General features: G+C 44.1%; 1 protein-coding gene across 2 annotated transcripts in view; it reads left to right on the forward strand.

Annotated features, from left to right (window-relative positions):
- Positions 1 to 8,522: 8,522 nt before the first annotated feature.
- Positions 8,523 to 24,459, forward strand: part of LOC119185875 (uncharacterized) — a 38,651-nt gene continuing 22,714 nt past the window's right edge. For both annotated transcript variants that reach the window (XM_075874408.1, XM_075874409.1), the window contains exon 1: positions 8,523 to 9,091. In XM_075874408.1, coding sequence (XP_075730523.1) covers positions 8,938 to 9,091 — 154 coding nt within the window. In that variant the 5' untranslated portion in view covers positions 8,523 to 8,937. The remainder of the gene's footprint in view (positions 9,092 to 24,459) is intronic.

Below are 24,459 nucleotides of genomic sequence, written 5' to 3' on the forward strand. Positions count from 1 at the left end.
CAGTAATCGCGTATGGTGGCATGCTAGTTCATTCATATGCTAGCTCACTCTTTCAGCGATATAGTTCGCATGTGAGATACGTCCACAAGGCGCACTTATGAAATATGAATGGTGCGTCTTCCACTTCACAAAACAACCACAGCTGTTGGAGTTTATATAAACTGTGAGCCTTCTGACACATTATTAAGGCCTTAGATGCCTCACCAAACACTAAAATTGGCTGTCGGCGACATCGCTGTCCCGCATTGACAGCATCAATGCGAGTTGTTGCTTCCACTGCATGACAGTCCCTGTGAATTTTCTGTACACATATTGTGTACCCTATATACGGCGAAGCTTGCACCAGCCATGCACTGAGTGAGGAAAGAAAGTCGCACTGTCTCATCGGGTGCTATCGCACCAGCTAACAGAAAGGTGACAGCAGCCGCGCATGAACGTTTGAGCAATGTTATTTATAGTGTAAAACTTATTTGGAGACGACCTAAACGATGGGCCAAGAAAAACGATGGTTCTCACTAACAATCACAATTTTACAATTAAAACATACATACTAATGGGTGATGTGCACAAAGTTAACATCTGGTCACGGCAACACCAAGTGACTCGATCAAAGCGTGATCACATGTACCCGTAGTGCATGGCACTAAACAGAGCTGTCGCGGGCCCTCAGTGCGCTGCCTGATGAGCAAGCGCTCTTGTCGCGAAAGGGCCTCTGCTACGCAGGAGCAATGCAGGTGACGCCACTTTTGAAACGAGAGTGCGAAGGAGGGGAGACCGAGGAGAAACGAGAGTGGAGGAGAATAATGTCGCTACTTTTTGAAGTGCTAGGGGCTTTAGCTAAGACGACACGGTGGTGGCACTTGCCCGTCGCTTTGCGTTCTACAGCCATAGAGTTTCTCGCAATCATACCTAGAGGGAAATCTGGCGCTGGTGAGCTGCTGGATGCAAGGGAATGATAGGATATGTGAGCTTCGAACTTGACTCGGATTTGTATAGCTCAAAGACGCGTCTGGCTTCACGTTAAAATGACTGATTTCTTACTAAAAGAGCACGTAATAAGCTATTTATTTTTGTCATTGCACGAAAATGTGTTGTGTTTAACACAGGAACCTTCTGCGTCGACGTACTATTTTACGAAGCGTAAGAAGTAACCAACGGCCGCTAAACTTGGCAGGCAGACAACAAAGCGAGCGTTGTTTCCGGAACTTTTAAGTTGTCTGTATCTTTCCTAAGCCGTTCAGTTGTGCCGTCAAAGTGAGTGGACTTTTATTTTAGAATATAATACGCGGGAATGAGAGCCAGTTATAGATGTTTTGTTTTAGAGAAGCGTTATTAACGCAATCGTACTCGCTTCCAAGACGAAGCCTCGCTCAACACCAGCCAACACAAGCCTCGGAGACACGTATACCATCATTTCCGGCGCTCCAGCATCGCCCTTTAAGAAATTCGCATAGACGGTGGGGCCACACTTTCCTCTAGGTATTTGTGAGAAACTCTATGCCTACAACTATCGCCTCCGAGACAGGTGCGCATCTTTCTCCACGGGAGCACGCCTTTCTTCGTTTTCGAAGATAACTGCCACATGGTGCTAGTGTCTAACATGCCAAGAGTTGGTGAGATGAGGATGTTAAGAGAGCCATACCAAAAGGTCAGGAAGCCTCTAGGGAACACAGACATGCTAAGCAGCGGGGTGAACCGACAGATGATGTTGAAAGAAAATGAGACATCTTTCTAAGGTGTAGAAGAGAAGAAACCCTTCTGACCAATGAAAAGATTAGAAGAAAGGGGGCTCAGTGGCTGGCAGAAGTACATTAAAGGATAGAAAGGCAGCTGCGAAATTTTTGAATCATCTAAACTCCCTAAGAAATGAGACAAGCCTAGAGCAGAGGTTTATAACTACAGCTCAAGGTGCTAGGCTAGAAGGGGACGAAGCTATTGAATATTTATATAACAAGGATGACAGAAAAATAATAAAGAAGTGCCTTATGCACCACAATACAAGGATAGATCAAGTGGCGCAATGGCTCTATTTTCCCAACGAGAGTCAAAAAGGGCTGAGAAGAGGGTTCCTAGTAGTACATCAACAGGCCCAGATGGCATTCCAATTACGCTGATAAAGACATTAAGTCCGAAGTCTAAGCAGACTTTGAGAGAGGCAGTGAACAAAACAATAATCGATGGTGAAGTCCCCGATGGATGGAAACTTAGCAGGATGAGCATAATCTATAAAGGAAAGGGAGACAAAGCTAACATAAACAACTACCATCCTATAACAGTGACATCAGTGGTCTACAGGCTGGCGATGCAGATTATAAAGGAAAAACTGCAGGCATGGATAGAAGATGCGATGGGCTTTCCGCACGCGATCGGCTTTCCGCGGAACCAAATCTGGCAAGTTCCCTGACACTGAAAAGGCAGTCCTCAAATATGTGAAGGACATGCGCAAGGACGGTCAGTAGACTTGATACGGACGCAAACGTGCACAGTTTCCCGGAGGCTGGGAATTGCCACAAAGGACTTCCGCGCCAGTTCTGGCTGGATGACACGCTTCATGCGGCGGAATGGACTGTCATTGGCATTTCCAACGTACTCGACGGAATGAAAGATGACCCTCTGTGGGACAGTGAAGACACTGCCTGTTCCGACAGGGAATCGTGCGGCGACAACACTGACGCCAGTGACGCTTCGGAGTCTGAATGAACGTTAGGGGTCAGAGAGGTAAAAAATAAAATGGCAGTGTGCCATGCATGTAGCTCCTGCGTAATGCTTGCATTTTATCACAAAGGTAAGCCTTAATTTACTTTAATTTTTGGTTATGTTCATGATAGCTATCGTAAGAATTCTGATTAGCGACATTTTTTGCGTTTCCGGTGCTTAGAATATTTTTTCACGGAAAATTTACCCCGCGTAAGGATCGCATCCCGAAGTTGGAGTCAATATTTTGGAAAAAAAAAAAAGTGTGATCATTATGCGAGTACATACGGTACATATCTCGTGTAGCGAGCGAAAAAACTGTGTGTGACAGTTGCATATCTCTAGTCCAAGCCGAAAGGGGACTTAGGTATGGATGGGCTGATCGCACACCAAGACAGAGGTGGCCTGTTCTATCCTACACAGCAGGTTATCAGAGTATTGCATGCTCTTAAGCGGTATGTAGACATTATGCTGCCTGACCACAAATTTTTGCGAAAGCCTCTTGAGGAGTGCATGAAGCACAGCATCAAAATTGTGACAAATTTACCTGTGTTGCGATGTGATCAATGTGATGAAAGTCACAGGAGAAGTTTTGTGGAATTGATATGCAAAAAATTTATGAAACCATTGCTTTCTAACTACGCATTGGACATCACTGATCGAAATGCAGTGGCCACATTATATCAGAAAAAGCCACTGTTGTGCCAAGTGCTTAATTTTGAATCGTTTGTATGGAGTGATGCATCTGGTTTCTCTTTGCTTTTTTTTATGCGTGCATATGTGCTTCATCAACACTGCCTTTCCTACAAGCTGATATGTTTGTTTTATGCTCAGTGCTCATTGTATGAAAGTGGTGCTTCTGCATTTTTAACTGCTTTTATGAGTGGAGTTTAATTTTTTATTTATTTATCATTTTATTTATTTATCAGATACTGCCGGCTGCCTTTTGGGAGCCATGGCAGGAGCGGGTACATCACATTACAATGTTACACATTGCATAGTTTTCAGTCGACAACCGAAATAAAAAAAAGAAAGAAAAACAGAACAAATGCACATATGTCTAATGATAACAACACATGCGGCCGAATGTGAACTCAAGACGCGAACATAAAAAACAAGCCCAACAGCATTTGCAATAATACACTGAGGTAGAACACAGGAGCAATAACACGTACAGGATCGAGTGATTGAACACCCAAAAGACGCTTACAACATTTCAGAACATGAGTGAAACGGCCAACAAAAAAATAAGCATGTGAACCGAAGGACAGCTTATGACAACAGAAGAATACCGCGAAATAAATGGTTACCTGCATACACTTCAAGCTGTAAAAGAGAAAGAATGACAAGAACTGCGCATAACATCACAGATAATCTTGCACGGCATTTGTGAACGCATGAACTGATGATAGGCCGACTATGTCACATGGAAGCTCGTTCCATTCTGCTATCGTTCTAGGAAAAAACGAAAATCGATACACCTTCGTTTTAACTCGTGGCCTTACAATCATCTTACTGTGCTTCCATCTTGTTGGCCTTGCGCTGTTATACTGCATGTAAGCAGTGAAGCCCATTCTAATGTTACCGTTTAGAATATTGTAAAGCATTTGCAGTCGATGCAGTTTCCTGCTTGACTCTAGCGTTGGAAGTTTGCTTAAATGTCTATGGTTAGTAATGGACACGTGCCTACCGTAAGAGTTGAAGATGAATCTTAGCACTTTTTTTTTAACGCGTTCAATGCAATCGATGTCACATTTGGTGTGCGGGTCCCAAACTACGTCTGCATATTCTAATAGCAGTCTAACTAATGTCGTGTAGGCCACAAGCTTAGTTTTAGGAGTGCAATGCATCATGCGATTTCTTAGCATGTAAAGTTTTCTCAAAGCCTTGGAAACAATGAATTGCACATGACCACTCCAGCTTAGCGTAGAACTGATATGCAAACCCAAGTATTTAAATTGGTCTACTGAAGCTAATGGAACATTATTGATGCTATAGGTGCAAACCAGCGGCTCCTTCTTGCGTGTAACACTCATCTGAACACACTTGGAAACGTTTAGGCGCATCTACCATGTTGAGCACCAGTTGCTAACAGCTGCTAAGAAGTTGTTTAGTATTTGTTGATCTTTCACTGACTGATTGTGCATGTATGCAACGCAGTCGTCTGCAAATAAACGGCAACATACTGGTGACGTAATCTGTAAATCATTAATATAGATTAAAAAGAGTAACGGGCCGAGCACCGAACCCTGAAGAACGCCTGAAAGAACAGATGCGAAGCCTGAGTCTGAATTGCCTATGTGAACAAACTGCCTACGTTGTGTAGGATACGAGTCAAGCCACTGTACTATCCGAGGATTGTCAAAAAGGCATCGGATCTTTAACATTAAATGTCGGTGTGACACACGGTCGAAGGCTTTTTCAAAATCAAGAAAAACCATGTCAATCTGTCCGCCCTTGTCAAGCATTATAATTAGATCATTTACAGTGTGAATAAGTTGCGTTGTAGTGGACAAACCGCGCCGAAAACCATGCTGACTACTTAAAAAATAATTGTCCTCTAAGAAAGAACAGATATGCTTAAATATGAAATGTTCCAAAACCTTTCTACAGGTGCACAGTAGCGAAACTGGTCTGTAGTTGATTACTTTAAGTTTGTCACCAGTCCTATATATAGGCACCACCTTCCCAGTTTTCCATTCTAAAGGTATTTCCGCTGTCCGTATACTTTCTTTAAAGATTATGTTCGGATACTTCGCGCACCATTCGGCGTATCTGCGCAGGAACATATTTGGTATACCATCCGGGCTGATAGATTTTTTAGTGTCTAATTCGAGTAGTGCCGAAAAAATGCCACTTTCGTTGATTTCTATATCTGGGATAGCATAACTAGTTTTCGGGTATGACGAGGGCTGAACGGTGGCACGAGAAAACACAGACGAAAAGTAGTCATTAAATGTATTGGCTATACAGTTATTGTCATCGGTGATAGTGTCATCAAGTTTCATTTTGCTAATAGCCTCATTCTTATTCGTTAGGTGTAACCAGAGCTTTCTTGGGTCATTTGCCAAAAAATGATGCACTTTGACGTTGAAGAAATGGAACTTGGATAGCTTTATCTTTGTGCGCAATTCATATTAGAGTAACTGTAGGGACACTGCCCCTCTGTTCCCAGCCGAGCGATGTAATCGCTTGACACGGCGTTTCAACTGTAATATTTCGCGAGTGACCCAGGCATTCCGCCGACTAAGCTTTTTTTGTCTCGTAGGGACATAATTGCTAATGCATTTATTAACAACAGCCTTGAAATGAATCCACAAATCTTGGACAGTAGAATTTCCAGTAGCATAAATATGCTGAAAAATATCAAAGTCTTCTTTCAGAAGGTCTAGTACACTCATCTTGAGCACAGTTAAAATCAGGGAATTTTTTAGTGACGTTTTCACCCTTTATCCTTGAGACTCGCATACGACCAGCAAAAAGGACAATGTTGCAATCGGACAGCCCAGGCAAATACGACATGTCATAGCCTACAGCACTAATATTTTCCGAAACGAAAAAAAAGACCAAGAACTGTGCTAGAAGTAGCTGATACACGCGTAAGCTGATCCACAAGCTGCTTCAGACGAAACGAGAAAGCAATATCAAGCATCAACTCGGAATGCTGACATGATGACGGAACACACAGTAGGTCCCAGTTAATTTTTGGAAGGTTGAGATCACCGCACAAGATGACATTAGCATTGCTTTTACAGTGCTCATACATGAAATCATGCAGTTTTTCTAGAATTGAAAGATCTGCATCCGGTGGTCTGTAAATTGCAACAACGAAACACTGTGTTGGCACAGGCGAACATAAATCCATAACATTTCTACGTTGGTATTGTGAGATATCACTGTGTACTCAATGTTTTTTTTTTCAGCACAACTGCGGCGCTACCGCACCTTGCCCCCCGGTCGTGGCGAATAATCTTATGCGACCTTGGCACGATGTCCTCATCAGAAACGTTATCGTGAAGCCACGTCTCAGTTATTACCGTGATGTCTGGGTTATACGCTAGAAGAAGGCCCTCCAAATCAGCAGTCTTAGATAAAATGCTTCTTGCATTAATATTCATAATGGAAAACGTATTCTGGGTGGCGCATGGTGGCAGTGGCGTTGTGTCGTTTTTTTGAGATGCCCGATCATTACGCAGGGAAGAATCGTGTCATTCCGAGTGTAATGGAACCATCATGTTGCTTCCTTCATCCCATCTGAACAGTTTTGCGTTGATTTTTACTTTATCAAACAAAAGAGCAACCTTTTTACCTCTCTCTCTATTTTCCTTCGTAACTTCCCATAGTTTTTTTTTTTTCCGGATTGCCTGAATACGAAGAGAAAAATCCTCGGAAATACTATAGTTGGTACCTTTAAGTTCCCTGCAATTTTTCAGTATTCTCGGCTTGTCTCTCCCGTCCACTAACTTGAAAATTACCGGACGGTCCTTGCTCGGATTCGGCTTCCCCAGTCTGTGGATACGTTCAATTTTAACGTCATGAACACTCAAGGTATCACGAAGTATTTTTTGAGTAACTTCTTCACACGACTTGAGTTGTTCTCCCCGAGGCTCCGTAATACCATATATAATAAGGTTGTTCCTTCTACTTCTATTCTATAAATCGTCTACCTTCAAAATTAGTTTATCAACCGTCTTCTGCAGGTCGTCAACTCTAGATGTGTAATCACACACACAGGACGAAAGGCCGTCCAGTTTCGTTTCAATTGATGCCAGCTTTTGCGTTGTTTCGTTCAACTTCAGGCTACTAGTACTGATGGTCGCTTTAATTTCCTTCATATCCTTCATTAACGACCTGAGCATTTCTACCGTGTTAGGACCCGGGTTTTCCTCTACGTCACCAACACAGGTCAACAAGTCAACGAAACAATGATATACGGCAAGCATATTTGAAAGCAGTGACCGTGGGCACGGTAGAAGCAAAAGTCACACGTTATTGCTTTTGTAGCAGGAAACTAAACGGTTGTCTCTCCCCTGTACAAAGAACAAAAAACGGTTTGATGAATGTGCGTCCATCGTGCTTCCACCGTGCCCACTGGCCTAGTCAGCTACGGCGACTGTTCTTATACCAGATGCACACGATGACATCGACGAGAGTGGAGCCAGTAGTCTTCCGAATGGTGCAGTACAGATGTGCATGTCCAGGTCAGCTGCGTTATCCCTCAGTGTATCGATGTGCCAGTCGAAGATACGTTCCGCCGCATCCAGCCCAGTGCGGTTGACACGCGTGTCGCCTGACGAGGGGATCAAGGCGATGGCAAGCACGGTCCGTGCAAAAAACAAAAAGGGGTTTCATGAATGTGCGTCCATCGTGCCTACACCGTGCCCACTGGCCCAGTCAGCTACGGCGACTGTTCTTATACCAGATGCACTGGATGACGTCAACGAGAGTGGCGCCAGTAGTCTTCCGAATGGTGCAGTACAGATGCGCATGTCCAGGTCAGCTGCGTTATCCCTCTGTGTATCGATGTGCCAGTCGAAGATACGTTCCGCCGCATCCAGCCCAGTGCGGTTGACACGCGTGTCGCCTGACGAGGAGATCAAGGCGATGGCAAGCACGGTCTGTACAATGAACAAAAATGTGCGTCCTTCGTGCCTCCACCGTGCCCACTCAAGACCATGTCTTCCTACAAGACCATGTCTTTCAGTAGGAAGCATTTTCTTGCCTAGCTGATATGTTTTTCGTGCATTTCTTATTTTATCCCTTTTTTATTGATGCTAAGTCATTGTCTGTCTGATATGAAGCATGTTAAAATAACGTCACTTGCCTGTTTGTTTTGTTCTTTTAAACTCATATGCAAACACATTGATTGTTTTCCCTTGTTTTTCTGTTTTATGCACTTATATGTATGTATAGTACCATGCTTCCAAGATCTTGTAGAAGATTCCAGTATTTATAAAGAAATGAATTGAATAAATTCATCGTACTGGCTCTTTTCTGCCTACATCCTGATGTTTTTGTTTGTTGCATTCTCGGATCCTCCACTTTATGCATTTTCAAGCCGACAATGAACTTTAGTTATGCAGGTGACCTCGCAGATACAATTTAAAAAAGAAAGCTGGCAAGTACGGGCTTTCCGCGTTTTTTTACTCTGCCACGAAGGTGTACCCTGACTGAACAGGTATTGTCAGAATCTCGCGCCGCCTTGTGGTGGACCCGGGAAGCGGTCGCGGCGAAGCAAGGACAATGGGAGAGTGGGCGACGCAGCAGGCATATAAAAATAGAGGAGGCGCTGGTACAGCCATATCAATTTATGTTTCCAAGCTGCTTCCGAGCTGTGCGGTCATGTTTTCGCGCTCCGCCTGTTCGGCGGATTCAAGGTCGTACAAGGTTGTGCAAGGTCAGTTGGTGCAGAAACAGCGTGCAACGAGAGAGAAGTTTCTCTTCATTTCCTTGTGTTTGTGAATACCATTATTAATTTTTTCTTTCCTAATCAATAATTAGCGTTGCGTGTACTGTAGGTGTGGGACACGGGCAACGTTGTAGTGACGTTAACCACGTGAACAGGCTAGGCAGCTGTTTTGAAGAAGGTCGGGGCGTTCAGTTAGTTGTTAAAGAGCTAGAGACGAACACGAAAGGGACCTAGTGAGAGGCTACTAGCGAACTTGAACACGTATGCGTGCGGTGTAGGCGGCAGCTTCAAACAGTTGTTGAGGTAGGAGAGTCAACAGAGGCGGCTGGATAGCGGGATTAGGGGTGAACATAGGCCTGTCGGGCACTCGCTCTGATGGTCGGGCGGGCGATGGCTAAGGAGACTAGGAAAACCACGAGCGAGAGTGAGCTGGTGCTACTTAGATGAGACAGCATTCACGAGTTTGGCTGACGCGCCGAAGGCGGGTTTCTTGTGCAGGCTGTGAGAGGCACTGAAAACGGCCGTGCAGCGCATGGAGGCTAGCATCAAGGGGCTTCAGGGGGAGCTTAGGGCGAAACGAGAGCAGAGGATAGAACTCCAAAAACAGCTCGAAGCGTCGCGTGAGCGGGAGGAGGCTACCGCCAGCCTATTAGAGCAAATGAAGGGCCAACTTCGAAAAGAACGGGAAGGGCGGACCGAGCTAGAGCAGCGGGTAAAGGAGCTAATGGCGCTTTGCCCCGGCCCTGAGCGGTGTGAGACAGAAGGCGTGGGTAGCGGAGAAGGCGACAGGCGGGAAGGAACAGGCGAGAAGGGAGGTCAGGGGGCTGCAGTGTCTGGCCACAGCACGGAGGCTCCGAGAACATACAGCTCGGTGGCGCAGCAGTCTTCAAGCAGGGCAGAAACACAGGACAGACGGCAGAGAGAGAGAAAGCTCGGTGGCGCAACGGTCTTCAAGCAGGGCAGAAACACAGGACAGACGGCAGAGAGAGAAACAGGTGAAGCATACAGGGGCGCCATCACAAACAGGAAGCCAGCGATTGGAGCGTAGAAGGATCCTAGTGGTGGGGGACTCTAACGTGGCCAGTGTTAGGGATGGCGTCTTCAAGACAGTGAAGGAAGATGGGAGAGTCAGGGTGGAGGCACAGTCAGGGAAGAGCATGGTGGATGCACTGGCCAAAGCTCAGGAGATTGTAGAAAACAGCATGGAGGGCAAAAATCTAGTCATTATTCATGCTGGGCTCAATGATGTGTTGAAGGGCAAGGACCAGAACCTTCAGAGAAAGTTAGAGGATGGGATGCGTAAGCTCAGAGAAGCCTCTGGGAGTGTGCATGTGACCATATGAATAGTCCCAGAGGTCTGGGGGCAGCCTCGTAGGATTGAAAGGACGGTAGTGGAGGCCAATTGTGTGATCAAGGGTTTGAGCCGGCAACTCGGATACAGCGCAATGGCAGTTAACCAAGACGTGTACTATCCCGGCGCTCGCCCCTTTGCACAGGATGGCATTCACTACAGTGGTGCAACGGACAGGAGGGTCGGTAACAGAATGGGTCGCCAAGCCATAGCTTTTTTAGGGGGACCCAGAGCCCTGAGGCCAACAGTGTAGCCAAAGACGGACCTAAAGGGGCACAATTATTCAAGCCACACGAAGTCTGTGGGAGAAGAAATCGACGTAAGCACAAGGGCCGAGCTAAGTCAGATGTAGGCTATATTAACATGCAGGGTGGCAGGAATAGGTTAAAGTGTGAAGAGATAGAAGAGCAGTTGAGGCAGGAAGAGCTGATGGTATATCTGATTGTGGAGACACATCTTCGGAACATGGAGCAACCACCCTGCAATCCGGACTACGTATGGGAATATCGCAATAGAACAGAAGGCAGCGAAAAGGGTGGTGGAATTGGTGCATTTATACATAAGACCATGGGTTGGCAAAGAGTCAAGCAGAAATGCATGGAATATTTATGGTTAAGAGGGAAAGTAGCTGGACAGATGACACTTATTGGTTTAGTGTGCTTGTGGACAGGAGCAAAGGCCAGAGAGGAAAACCGGGCAACGGTGGAGTGTATATCAAAGGACATTGAGGAATTAGGAGGAGAGTGCGAGATAATTATACTAGGAGATATGAATGCTCACATAGAAGATATAGATGGGTATATTGACTCAACAGGCAAAATGATAATGGATATGTGTGAAAGGCATGATTTGATCATTTGCTACAGTACCAAGAAGTGTGAAGGGCAAATAACATGGGAGGTCGGAAGGCTGCAGTCAACAATAGATTACACACTGATGTCACATAGCATGTACGATAAGCTCAGGGGAATGCACATACATGAAGGTGGCTCCAGAAGACTGGGTAGTGATCAGAAATGTATCAAGCTAAGTTTTGGAAGAGCAGCGAAAGTGGGAAGGAGACAAGATGAGCAACTACAGGAAAATTTTCATTCAGAAAGGCAAATAGAAATTGCTACTGATTGAATTGACAAAGTAATCACTGAGGATAATAAAAGTGTGTGGACATACACAAATCTAATTAGACTGTTTGGGCTAGAGCTTGCTAAGGCACGTGACAAGTCACCCCGGAAAAGAAAACACAAGCCCAAGAGTTGGTGGGATGAAAAAGTCAAGAGAGCCATAGCAAAACGTCAGGAAGCCTCTAGGGAACACATGCTAAGCATTGGGGTGAACAGACAGATGGTATTGAACGAAAATGGGAAATCTAAGCTCTAGAAAGGAAGCATCCCTCCTGATAAATGAAAAGATTAGAAGAAAGGGTGCTCAGTGACTGGCAGAAGTACATAAAAAGGACAGAAAGGCAGCTGCGAAAGTCTGGAACCATCTAAACTCCATAAGAAATAAAACAAACCTAGAGCAGAGGTTTATAACTACACCTCAAGGTGCTAGGCTAGAAGGGTACGAAGCTATTGAATATATAAGAACAAGGGTGACAGAAAAATTTCAACAAAGAAGCGCCTTATGCACCACAATAGACAGGGATGGATCAAGTGGCACAATGACTCCAATTTCACGAGAGTGGGAAAAAGCTGAGAAGAGGGCTCTAAGTAGTACATCAACAGGCCCTGATGGCATTCCAATTATGCTGATAAAGACATTGGGTCAGAAGTCTAAACAGACTTTGAGAGAGACAGTGAGCAGAACAATAATCGATGGTGAAGTCCCTGATGGATGGAAACTTAGCAGGATAAGCATGATTTGTAAAGGAAAGGGGGACAAAGATGACATAAACAACTACCATCCTATAACAGTGACATCAGTGGTCTACAGGCTGGCGATGCAGATTATAAAGGAAAGACCGCAGGCATGGATAGAGGATGAGGGAGTGCTGGGGGAACTGCAGAATGGGTTTCGGAAACACAGGAGGTTGGAAAACAATCTGTTCTCACTGACGCAGTGCATCGAAATAGCAGAAAAGTCGGGCCCCTGTGGCTAGCATTTTTGGATATCAAGGGAGCGTATGATAGCATGGTTCAAGAGGACCTGTGGGTAATACTAGACACACTGGGTGTGGAAGATGGAGTCACTAATCTTTTAAAGGAAATCTAAAAAGTAACAAGGTAGTTATAAAGCGGGAAAAACAGGTATCCAAGCCCACAGTCATGATTTTTAATGATAACGAAGGTAGTGAGCTTAGAATACAGGAGGTGATGCTAGAGATAACAGATAAATACAAATATCTGGGCGTATGGATAAGCAATGGGACCGAGTACCTAAGGGAACACAAAATATACGTGACGACTAAAGGTAACAGGAATGCAGCTGTGATGAAAAAGAGGGCACTGTGGAATTACAATAGGTATGATGTTGTGGGAGAAATATGGAAAAGGGTCGTGGTTCCTGGGCTGACGTTCGGCAATGCGATCTTGTGCATGAGATCAGAAGTTCAAGCAAGATTAGAAATTAAGCAACGTGGAATAGGTAGGCTTGCTTTAGGAGCTCACGGGAATACACCAAATCAGGGAGTGCAAGGCGATATGGGATGGACATCATTTGAGGGCAGGGAAGCTAGCAGCAAGATAAAATTTGAGAAGCAATTGAGAGAAACGGGGAGGAGCGTTGGGCTAGGAAGGTATCCAGCTACTTGTACATGAAGAATGACGATACAAAATGGAGGAAGCGAACCAGGAAATTGACTGGTAAATACTTAGAAAACAGGTGGCCAAACCAAAAAGAACTATCGGTTAAGAAGAAAGTGAAGAAAACGGAGACTGACATGTGGAGAATTGGCATGATTAAGAAGTCTGCACTAGAGATCTATCGAACTTTTACGGAAGAAATTGCCAAGGAAAGGATCTATGAGAATGCTCGGGGTAGTTCTCTACTGTTTGAGGTCAGGATGGGAGTATTGCGAACCAAGACATATCGGGCCAAATACGAAGGGGTAGACACAGTATGCAGTGCTTGTGGAGAGGAAGAAGAAACTGCCGAACACTTGATAGTGTTCTGTAAAGGGCTTCACCCTATAGTTCAGGATGATGGCGCAGAGTTTTTCAAAGCACTGTGGTTTAGGGACAGGGAGGGAAAAATAGACATTAAACGGGTAGACTTAACTAGAAGGACGTTATCTGATTGGTGGCTAAAGTCAAGGCACGAGTGAAAATTAAACCCTTCACTGCAAAGTACGAATCCTCAACCTCACTATTTAAAGGAAAAAAAGAGAAATATAATTATTAGTTTACTAAGTATTACGGCTAGGTGGCGCTAGCCGCCGCCCGATGTAAAGGGTACAGCCACGTCCACACATCCATCCTCGATGCGCTCGTTCGCCTTCGCTGGACGCATCGAGACTCTCTAACGCAGCACTTCCAGAATACAATCCACCGACTTTCTCGCGCAGAACATCAAATAAACGTTTCGTTCACTCTTTCTACACGCAACAATATCGTCTTTCGGCGACATTTGCAGTGAAACATGCAGATACGGGGCTAATTATTTTGACCTAGTGCATTCTAGGCCCTACAGTGGGTGTTCAAAACACTTTCCGCTGTGGCCAAGTTGAGCGTCATAAGTTAGTGCTGCAATAATGCATTACATACTTTCCAATCGCAATGACATACCAACGTTTTTGATAATTACCCACGCACGTTTCTTGGGGCTCGAAACAAGAAACTATTAAACCACACTCCAAAGAACCGCCGACTTTGTAGAGGAAAGGAACAAGTAACATGCATCACTTTGTTTGGAATAACGAAAAAAAAAAGTAAACGGCAGTACGTCACCTGCGAATGTTAGCTGCTTGACGGTAATTACACACATTCCTTCGTGCCGTCCACTCTGTGCATTTGACGTTCCGCGTACCATTGATACCACGAATCCTCTCGTCACTGACGCCTCAGATCACACCTTCGCGAGTGTCTTCAGCCACGGCTACTGCCGTGGTTGAGCGAACTCAGCGAATCTCCGCAATGTCAAAGCCACATTGGCGCTTCAATAACGGCGCACGAAAGTTCTCAGACGAGTCAACAAAATGAAAGTGGCGGGTCCGTTCACACCACATGCATGTCTTTTCTCCACGACCACATGAAGTCACGGTCAAAAAGTAATAAAAGAAAACGCGCATTCGGCGCCGTCTTGTGGCAGGCTGTTCGCAGCAAAATTAGGTTCGGTTTCGAATTCTACGCATGGACAATTTTGTATTTCTCTTGTCATAAATCAAGAGAGGTGTTTACTGATTGCATGTATACGGCAAGCGAGTGGTTGCATACGTTTTGAGGCAGAATATTGTGTGCAACAAATTAGTTGTCATTTCTTTGAACGTTTTTTTTTTTTTTTCTATTTCGTTTTAAGCACTGAACGTCCCGCGAAGAGTGTTCTCGTATTTTTCCCTAAACGTGATGTTTGACAAGTGCAACGCGCGTTATGAGTGGCATATGTCAAAAAAAATAATAATAATAATAATACTGCTTCAGACAGTTTTGTTTTTGTAAGGCTCTCGCGGCTCTGTATGCTTGCGAGAGTTACCGCTGATTATTTTTTGTGCTTATTGTGGTTAATTGTCACCCGTTTTTTTTAATTTTTTTTTTGTTCAACTCGAAAGAAATCTAATGAAATTACGGCCTCATGTAAATAAGCTGACGCCACAGGGATGACAAATTTTCTGCGTGCTCAATGTGCACAGCTTCGGTTTCACCTCTATTGGGACCATTAACTTCAGTGATTAATTTCTCTAATAAGGTGCGTTTTCCAAGATTTTGAAAATCTGTGTGTATCAAACTATATGGAGCCTTACAGCTTTTCAATACAGATAACTACCCAAAATCAAAAGTGATTAAAGTGTTTTATATATATAGTTTGTTGTATGAAACTTTTTCGTTGTAACTTTAGGCGCGGCAAAGTTTTTCGCCTCGGCGTAGAGTTCATCCATAAAGATGACAGGGACCAGACTGTGAGAATTTTTATGAAATAATATGTATCGCCTACAACAACAACAACAAAAAAACGTGCCCTATGTGTATGTAAATGATTGGTTGAACTTCATTCAAGCTTGATCCAATTTATTAATTGCAAGGAAGGTATAATTATAACTTTTATGAGAGAGCCTTTACTGAAGGTTTTCAGCTAGTGGACAATGCAGCCTGAAGAAGCTTTCGTGAAAGTTTCATCGTACCTTCCTTATATATATATATATATATATATATATATATATATATATATATATATATATATATATATATATATATATATATATATATATATATATATAAGGGAAAGAAGTGTATACCTAAGGGCTCGTTTTTCCGTGTTTTAACACAATATTAATGAGATATAACAGACAGTAATGCCAAGGAATGTACAGGGGAAGTTATTAGAACCAATGGAATGTAAATAAGAAGAAAGAAGAAAGAAAAGTGGGTGAAAAAATTACCAACTGTGAGCAGGAATCGAACCTACGACCTTAGAATTACGCGTTCGATGCTCTTCTTCTTATTCTTCTTATTTACATTCCATTGGTTCTAATAACTTCCCCTGTACATTCCTTGGCATTACTGTCTGTTATATCTCATACATATATATATATATATATATATATATATATATATATATATATATATATATATATATATATATATATATATATATATATATATATATATATATATATATATATATATATATATATATATATATATATATATATATATATATATATATATATATATATATATATATATTAATGAGGCGGTTCACCGAGACCATCCTGCTTCTTTTCTGTAGAAGCTACAACCACCTTTTGGAGCAGCAAATCAGTCTTTTGGAGCAGTTGCCTGTAACACACTTCTAAACAAAAATTTTAAAGAAACATTAAACTACAGTATATAGCGTTATCATATTTTAACAAATTATGAAATATCTCAAATGACAACAACTCGGTGCTCCTCTTCATGTTACGAGCAAACGTCAGAAAACAAGCATATGTGGGGAATTAGTTACTGATGCGGCTTTTGCCATGTGTTAGAAAGATGTAACACTCTGCGAGTTTTAACGTGCAACTTTAGATATTTATTTCATATACTCAATGTTTCGGGCTTCGTGAATATACATTTCTATCAACAATTAAATAGTTGGATTTATGAAAATGGATGACTAATAACAAGAATATATCATTTTCATGTTTTACTTCATTCGAAAATTTTATGCTGATGCGATTCCTCTAGATAAGGACAATCCCGACGCATACGTTGATATACCTACATTCAGTTGCTATACCTGCTTGAAGTACGTTGTTGCACGGAACATTTTTTTCAGGCTAGGGCATGTGGGAAATACGTATTTCCACAATTTCCTAAATTGATGGAACATCTTTACATCTGTAGTTGCTCGACGTATTTTGTTACAGTAAGCTAATTTGCACAGCAAGAGTGCTGCTGTTTGTATGTTTAATTTAGCATTTTGTGGATATATTTAAGGCACTTTTCTATATTACGTATTCATTATATTGTTACGGATGTGATGGGTTTATTTACAATGAAAAATGTCAGCGCTCTACCGTCACTGCCGAATCACCATCGCTCGAGCGCGTCCGATCTCTTCTTCTTCCTGGCTCTTTCAGTCCGTGTTACATTTCCCTCCGGGCCAGACGAAGCTCGCCGAGCGAGTAGAAGCGATCGGTTGTTGTAGGGCTTCAATCGGGCAATGTGCACAATTTGCGTCTTGCGCGAACGCCGGTTCTGAGCTGTCACTTTCGCAACTGCGTAAGTGATGTCACTTAGGCACTGAGTAAAGACGAAGGGTCCTGAGTACTTAGAAACTTCTGACAAAGTCCCTTCTTTCGAACGGGCGTCCACAGCCAGACCAAATCACCTGTAGCGAAAGTCACGGGCGGGTGTTTTGCGTCGTAACGGTCTTTCGCGCGAGCGTGGGCGGAAAGAGTTCGGAGCCGAGCAAGTCGACGAGCTTCTTCGGCGCGACACAAAGTCTGCGCGACACTGGCGTTTTCGTTCGTCGAAAAAGGAAGTATGGTGTCAAGGAAACTTTGGGGATGACTAGCATAGAGAAGAAAGAAAGGCGTATAACCCGTGACTTCGTGTTTCGCGGTATTAAAGGCGTATGTAACAAAAGGTAATACGGCACCCCAGTTCTTGTGATCCGCTGCGACGTACATTGAAAGCATGTTGATGATGGTACGATTGGTGCGCTCAGTGAGGCCGTTGGTCTGAGGGTGGTATGGCGTGGAATGGCGATACTGACACCCACAAAGCCGTATCAACTCTTCGACAAAGTCAGCGGTAAACTGTCGGCCGCGATCACTTATTACCCCACGAGGGGCCCCGTGACGGAGTATGATCCAGTGTAGAAGAAACCATGACACATCAGATGATGTGGCTGAAGGAACCGCCATCATTTCAGTATACCGCGTCAGGTAATCTACGCACAATAATCCAGCGGCGGCCGGTGGTAGACTTGGGGAAAGGGCCCAGTAAATTTATGCCGACTTTTTCGAATGGTGATGTCGGTGGCTTAACCGGCTGCAGTGGGCCGGCCGATGGTGTGGTAGGTTGTTTGTGGCGTTGGCAGACATCACAACTTGCGACGTAGTGCTTGGTGGTCTCCCAGAGTCGAGGTCAGTAAAAACGTTGTCGGATACGGTGAAGCGTTCGGGCAAATCCAAGGTGCCCAGACGTGATGTCATCGTGCGTGGCTTGGAATACCGCTAGACGCAGGCATTCTGGCACGACAAGGAGTAGTGTGGAACCATGGCTGGAGTAATTCTTGCGATATAGTAGGGCGTCATGAATCACGAATGGCGTGCGCGTTTAGAGCTACGAGCCACATCAATCATTGGTTTCAGCGAAGGGTCACGCTGTTGCTCGTGACGGAAGACGTCCTAATTTGGGAAGTTGGATGAGATTGCGGCCAGGTGGTTGTCGAAATCATCATCATCAGCATCCATAGTCGGAGATGGAAGACGAGATAAGCAGTCGGCATATGCGTGACATTGACCGCTCTTGTAGGTCACAGAATAATTATATTCTTGAAGCCGTAAGGCCCAGCGAGCCAACCGACCAGTTGGGTCACGTAGTCCGACAAGCCAACAAAGCGAATGATTATCTGTGACGATCTTGAACTGCCGGCGGTACAAATAAGGTCTGAACTTTTGGACGGCGAAAACAACTGCAAGACATTCCAGTTCGTTGACCGTATAATTCCTTTCCGCCTTAGTCAAAGTACGACTCGCATACGCCCCGACGTACTGTAAGTCCAAGATCGGCTATTTCTACTCGTCAGGTGTATGACTCATGCTAACGAGTCAAGGAGCTGCTATCTTGACGCATTGACAGTTCTCCGCACGGGAGACTTCCCAATGAAGAATTGTCAGCAGGTGCCGCATGCCCTTGACATTTTTCTCTATTCTTTTTCTCCCCTTCCCCCTCCCCGTGTAGTGTAGCATATAAGCCTTTCCTTTGCCTTTCTCTCTCTCTCTCCTTCAGGCGAAAGCGTCGGCAGGGTGCCTTGTCGCATGGTGTTGTACACTGGCACCGAAGAAAACCAACAAGTTCCCTACTCGACGTTGCAATCCTTAGATTGAGTGGCATAAACCCTCAGTGCATAGGAAATATAGATGGGCTTCACCACTGCCGCTCCCCCGCCAGACCTGCTCAGTGGGAGCATAGTCAAAAGTTATCCGCCTTTCTGCCTCCCTGAAGGACCTCACTTGTCGCGGGTGCTTCAAAGCAGAAAAAAAAAGAGCCCTGGTGCTTCATTGCTGTCCCCGCACCGAAGTACTTTCTTACACCACGCCGTGCATTCAGCAAATTTCATGCCACTTCGCTTCGTTGTTATTGGCTGAAAAATCTGCAAGATTTTCAGGCAGTAGCATGATTTTAGCCAGTTTATGCAGTGAGCAACGGAATAAATATTGCTCGATTTTGTGGTTTATTGAAACCGATGACGGATATTCACAGGCGACTCCGAGAGAAGAGTTTGCAAGCGCCCGCGTCCCCTTAGAGCAAGTTTGCAGTGATTATGAGGAACGCCGTCATGGGGTACTCCAGAACATTGGTGTTCGCGCATTTCGGCGCTATGGAAATGTGCGCTTGTCGTATATAAAGGCGGAAAGCGAACACGCGTCCTCAACTCCTGCCGCACCATAGTTTTCCCCAGAGTAAATAAATGAAATAAGCAGGCAGAAAGTACAAAACAGACTTCATCTCATTCCTGTAGGTGTGCCTCGTTTAGTGTTTGTGCTGTTTGATGTGATGGGTTCATACCAACAAGCGCAGCACGTCTGAAGCTCCGTATATTTCACGGTAAAAAAAAAAGATATTCACAAATACCTTACCCAAGCACGTGTGCTCAGTTCGCTCGTATCGCTCGTTTGTCGTTCGTTTTTCTGCTTTCTTCTGACTGTCGTCGCACAGCCCTCGCTTTTCGCTATAGTCCGTGGGGGGTGAGGAGGGCGACAAAGACGTGCACACATGAAAGAGGGACTTTCCGAGAATTCGGCCTTTCTTTTCCCGTGAAGACGCTCACCCCATCCTCTCGGAGGATACTGCCCACCTGTTTTCACGCTCTCCCGCGGTACCGCGCAGCCTTATGAGACTCTGAGGGGAGGAAGGCTTACATATGACGGTGCATGGTTTGAAGTTAGAAAAAACGTTTCCTCCTAAGGCAAAATGTTTTTGCGCGCCGCATTCGGGGAGACAGGGAACCTTCAAATTCAGCGCTTTCCTTATTTCTGTTTAGGTGGCGCTAGGGAAAGATTTTCGTTGTAGTGATAGGAATAATGTAGATTTCTCAATATTCCTGCAGTTCTTGTGTGCAATTCGTGTGCATAAGTATACCAGGAGACCGTAACTGTTATATTTTAGGCTATGCATGCTTAGATTTCAGCGCTATTTCAAGATAACAACGATTTTGTTGATGTTTACGGCACGATAAATTAAGACAATTTGCGAGCTTTGTTTCGCATTTCTGCTTGCTTTATTCAAAAACGCTACGTTGAGGAAATAGATCAGGGGTTCTAGTTTATCCACGTGCAAATTTAGCTAACGAACTTCCGTAGTTCTCCGCAAAAATGGGCCATGGTAGGTCTATCTAATGAGAATATTGACCAATTTAGATCAATATAATTAAAAAGCGAGCGGGCGTACATAAATAAAATTGAGCACTCAAATGGAAAATGCCATCCTCTATATACACCCGGAAAATGAATTTTCTCTAGCGAATAGGTGCCGGATAGTCCGCATCGACATTTACTAAATTTGGCTCTTTTCAAAAGCTAATCAGCAATACAGTAAAAGTGCTAGAATAATTTGCTACGTTGAGGAAATAGATAAATATGTCTTAAATGTTCTGCGCAAAGAACAGTGCTGTAACTGGAGCAGATTTTTCAGAAAATGGTCACTGCTGACACACAGTCAGACCAAACCATGTAACTAGCGCTTATTCTTGGCTCTCCCTACCCAAATGCTAAAAGCTTACTTATTTTTAATAGATATGTTTAAAATGTACAAAAATTAAGCTTTTCAATGACACATAAACCAACTATATAAGACCAGAAGAACAGCCGCCACGTCAGTTGGAAAAGTGACAAAAACGATGTGTTCGTGCCGCCGGAGTGAGACCGCCGCCTTAACACATCTTTTCATACGCCAAGTCGTAAATAGGTTCTTTTTTTTTTTCGCTACACAAGAGACCCTTTCTTACGTACAGTGTGCCAAATGAGACTGACGCGGGCTTTACCTGGATATGTGGTTAGCACGCATGACATGACCGGTGCTGTGTGCGGGTACCTTAAAGAGGTTATTCTAAGTGTACGGTTTTTATCTGTTAGATTTTCCAATGAATATTTGTTTTCAGTGACTCGAAAGAAGTTGTACAAAGATGTATGCGATGTTGTTTTACCTGAACCGCTGTACCGTGCCATGTACGCTGGAGGTGAAGGGAAAGATGTGCTTAAACGAGTGAAGAGAATGCAAGTGGCTCCTGGCGCGAAGTCTTTCTTTTTCAAGCTGCACACAGGTACACTATCAGTCAGGACATTTCAAGCAGACCGTGGTTTTTACTTACCTTGGGAGACAAATTGCCTTATCTGTAAAAAACCGGAAAATAATGACCATGTTTTCTTACATTGTTGGGAAGGAGTATATTTTTGGGATGTACTTCAAAGGACGTTACAGAAAGAATTATCTTTAAATTCATATGGTATAAGATTTCTGCCAATAGTGGACGAAGAGGGAATGCCTTTTGATTTGATTATGCTATGTGGACTTCACTGTTTATGGCGGGCCCGTATGGCGGGTTTCTATCGCGATCAGGATGCACGGCCTGCACGAATGTATTTCCGTGAATGTATGGCCAAGTATGTTGAACTGCAGAAAACTCAGGAGATTTTACCTGAGTGGTTGTCGAGGGTGGAGCCCTTGGCATCACTTAGGGAATTTTAAGTTTCTGTCGGACTGTTACTGCTTGTTTTTGTTCTGCTTGTGGTTTGATGTATGCGCCTGTAAACAGGCAACAAAGCAAAAAAAAAAAGTTAGCTGTGGCGTAGTTGGTTAAAGCAACACATCAACTGGTGAGATCAGTGGTTCAAGTCCCATTGCAGTTATCGGTACTTTCTCTTTTTTTTTTTGTTCACGCATGTATTGTTTTAACATTTGCACCTCCTCATCAGCCCGACTTGCTGCCGGTGGTGGTCCCGTCCACAGGCCCCTTAATATTGGATCTTCGATGACTCTTGCAGGATTAACTATATTTATTATGACAAAGTGTTTTGCGAATTAGTGCTCTTAATCGGCGAGACGCAAAAAGACACAAAAAACTTTAATGCAGCTGGCTGCATTGGTTTCTTCGGCACAGGTGTCAGGAATGTTGATTTCCACGGTTTATCAAAGTTTTGATGACAGAAAGGTGCACTGCAATGTAGTCTCGCGCAACTTTTTTTATGTCGCTCAGTGTACCATCACCTGAAGAGGTAAGCAGCAGGCCGCTTTCTTGAAAAATACTGATGTTTCACCGCAATGTTCTAGGCAATCAGCACATGATAAACAATGCCCAAGGGCAAGTGCCGACGGCGTTAGCCCATCTAACTACAAAACAGCTTGTCTGCCTTGCTGAATAATATGCGCGGCTTATGACAGCACGGGAGCATTTACGTAGCAACGGATGAGAACGGCCGTACGTGTTCGCACTTGACAAAACAGACGGCAATGCAGTAGCTCTGGCCTTCGTAGATCACAGGCTTCGTAAGAACATTACAATAAAGTTGTTTCCATCCACCGTATGAACACTTCGCCGACGCACTGGGGTTTCATGCATGTGCGTCCGGTCAGGCACACGTGAACTGTGCATATATTTCATCGTCGACCTTGACCTTCGCGACAAGCAAATCTCGGCAGCAAGAACACTTTCACCGTTGACAACAGCACGCTTGGCATTGCAATCTTGAAAATGCAGTACGTCCAACAACTGTAATCCGCACATCATACTGAGAAACTTTATGGCGCACACACTCAGATGAAGCTGCGGCGCGGTGATGGGGCGTAGTGGGATGTTGCAAGGACGAAGTAGTGGGCTGCTGGCAAAGGTGGAACTATAGGCAGTCGCGTATGTACATACATACATACATACATACATACATACATACATACATACATACATACATACATACATACATACATACATACATACATACATACATACATACATACATACATACATACATACATACATACATACATCCCCGCCGCGGTGGTCTAGTGGCTAAGGTACTCGGCTGCTGACCCGCTGGTCGCGGGTTCAAATCCCGGCTGTGGCGGCTGCATTTCCGATGGAGGCGGAAATGTCGTAGGCCCGTGTGCTCAGATTTGGGTGCACGTTAAAGAACCCCAGGTAGTCAAAATTTCCGGAGTCCTCCACTACGGCGTCTCTCATAATCATATGGTGGTTTTGGGACGTTAAACCCCACAAATCAATCAACATACATACATACATACATACATACATACATACATACATACATACATACATACATACATACATACATACATACATACATACATACATACATACAAGGAATGGACAAACTCACGCCTTTAGGAGCTTCGCCCCTAAAAAACGAGCCGCAACGTTACTTTCTTTCCTTTCCTAAAATTTTCACTTCTTTCCCATTCATGCGTGTGTTTTTTTCTGTCTCCCGAACTGGCGCGGCTGGCTCAATTAAAAAAAACAATAAAGAAATTAACTAATAATAATACAAGAACCGGGGCGCGTGGCTTCGTCGTGGGACAGATATGCTTGGTGCGCAGAAGTCTCCGGCTTAATTCCAGCTCGAGCTGAAGTTTTATGAACTAAAGGCGCGTTTAGTTGTTGGGTTAGTTCAGGCACTGGAACACTGCAGAGAAGTTAAATGTCTAAAACAATTCTTGAAAGCTTTATAAGAAATAATGGCGAATGAGAACATGTGCAGCCAGTCGCTCAGTCTATAAAACCCATAAAACAGATGGTTTTGCATGCTAATTGCTGATTAAAAAATGCGTAAAAATTTGTGCACGTGTCAAATTTTGCTTGTTTCTGAACCGAAACCTCCTACAATGTGGCGCAGAAAGCGCGCGGTGGTCATCATCATCATCTGGTGTTTATTTTTGGCAACGCCTCCGCCTCCTCTAAAAAGATGCCTGTCGCATAAGATGAAAAACAGCTGCTACACCCTTTCTCTTCTTCACTTTAAAATGTTTTCGGTCGGTAGCGTCACCTGTGGCACACGGTGCAACAACGTAATACCACAGAACACCTACTGTAATACTTTACATAGCCTCTAAAACAGTAGTGCTCAGTTGCAGGTCTTGAACAACTCTCGACTGACGCGCCCCTATGGGCCACAGAAAAAAAACGCTCAGCT

Source organism: Rhipicephalus microplus, chromosome 9 (assembly GCF_043290135.1).
Source record: "Rhipicephalus microplus isolate Deutch F79 chromosome 9, USDA_Rmic, whole genome shotgun sequence".
Classification (NCBI taxonomy): Eukaryota; Metazoa; Arthropoda; class Arachnida; order Ixodida; family Ixodidae; genus Rhipicephalus; species Rhipicephalus microplus.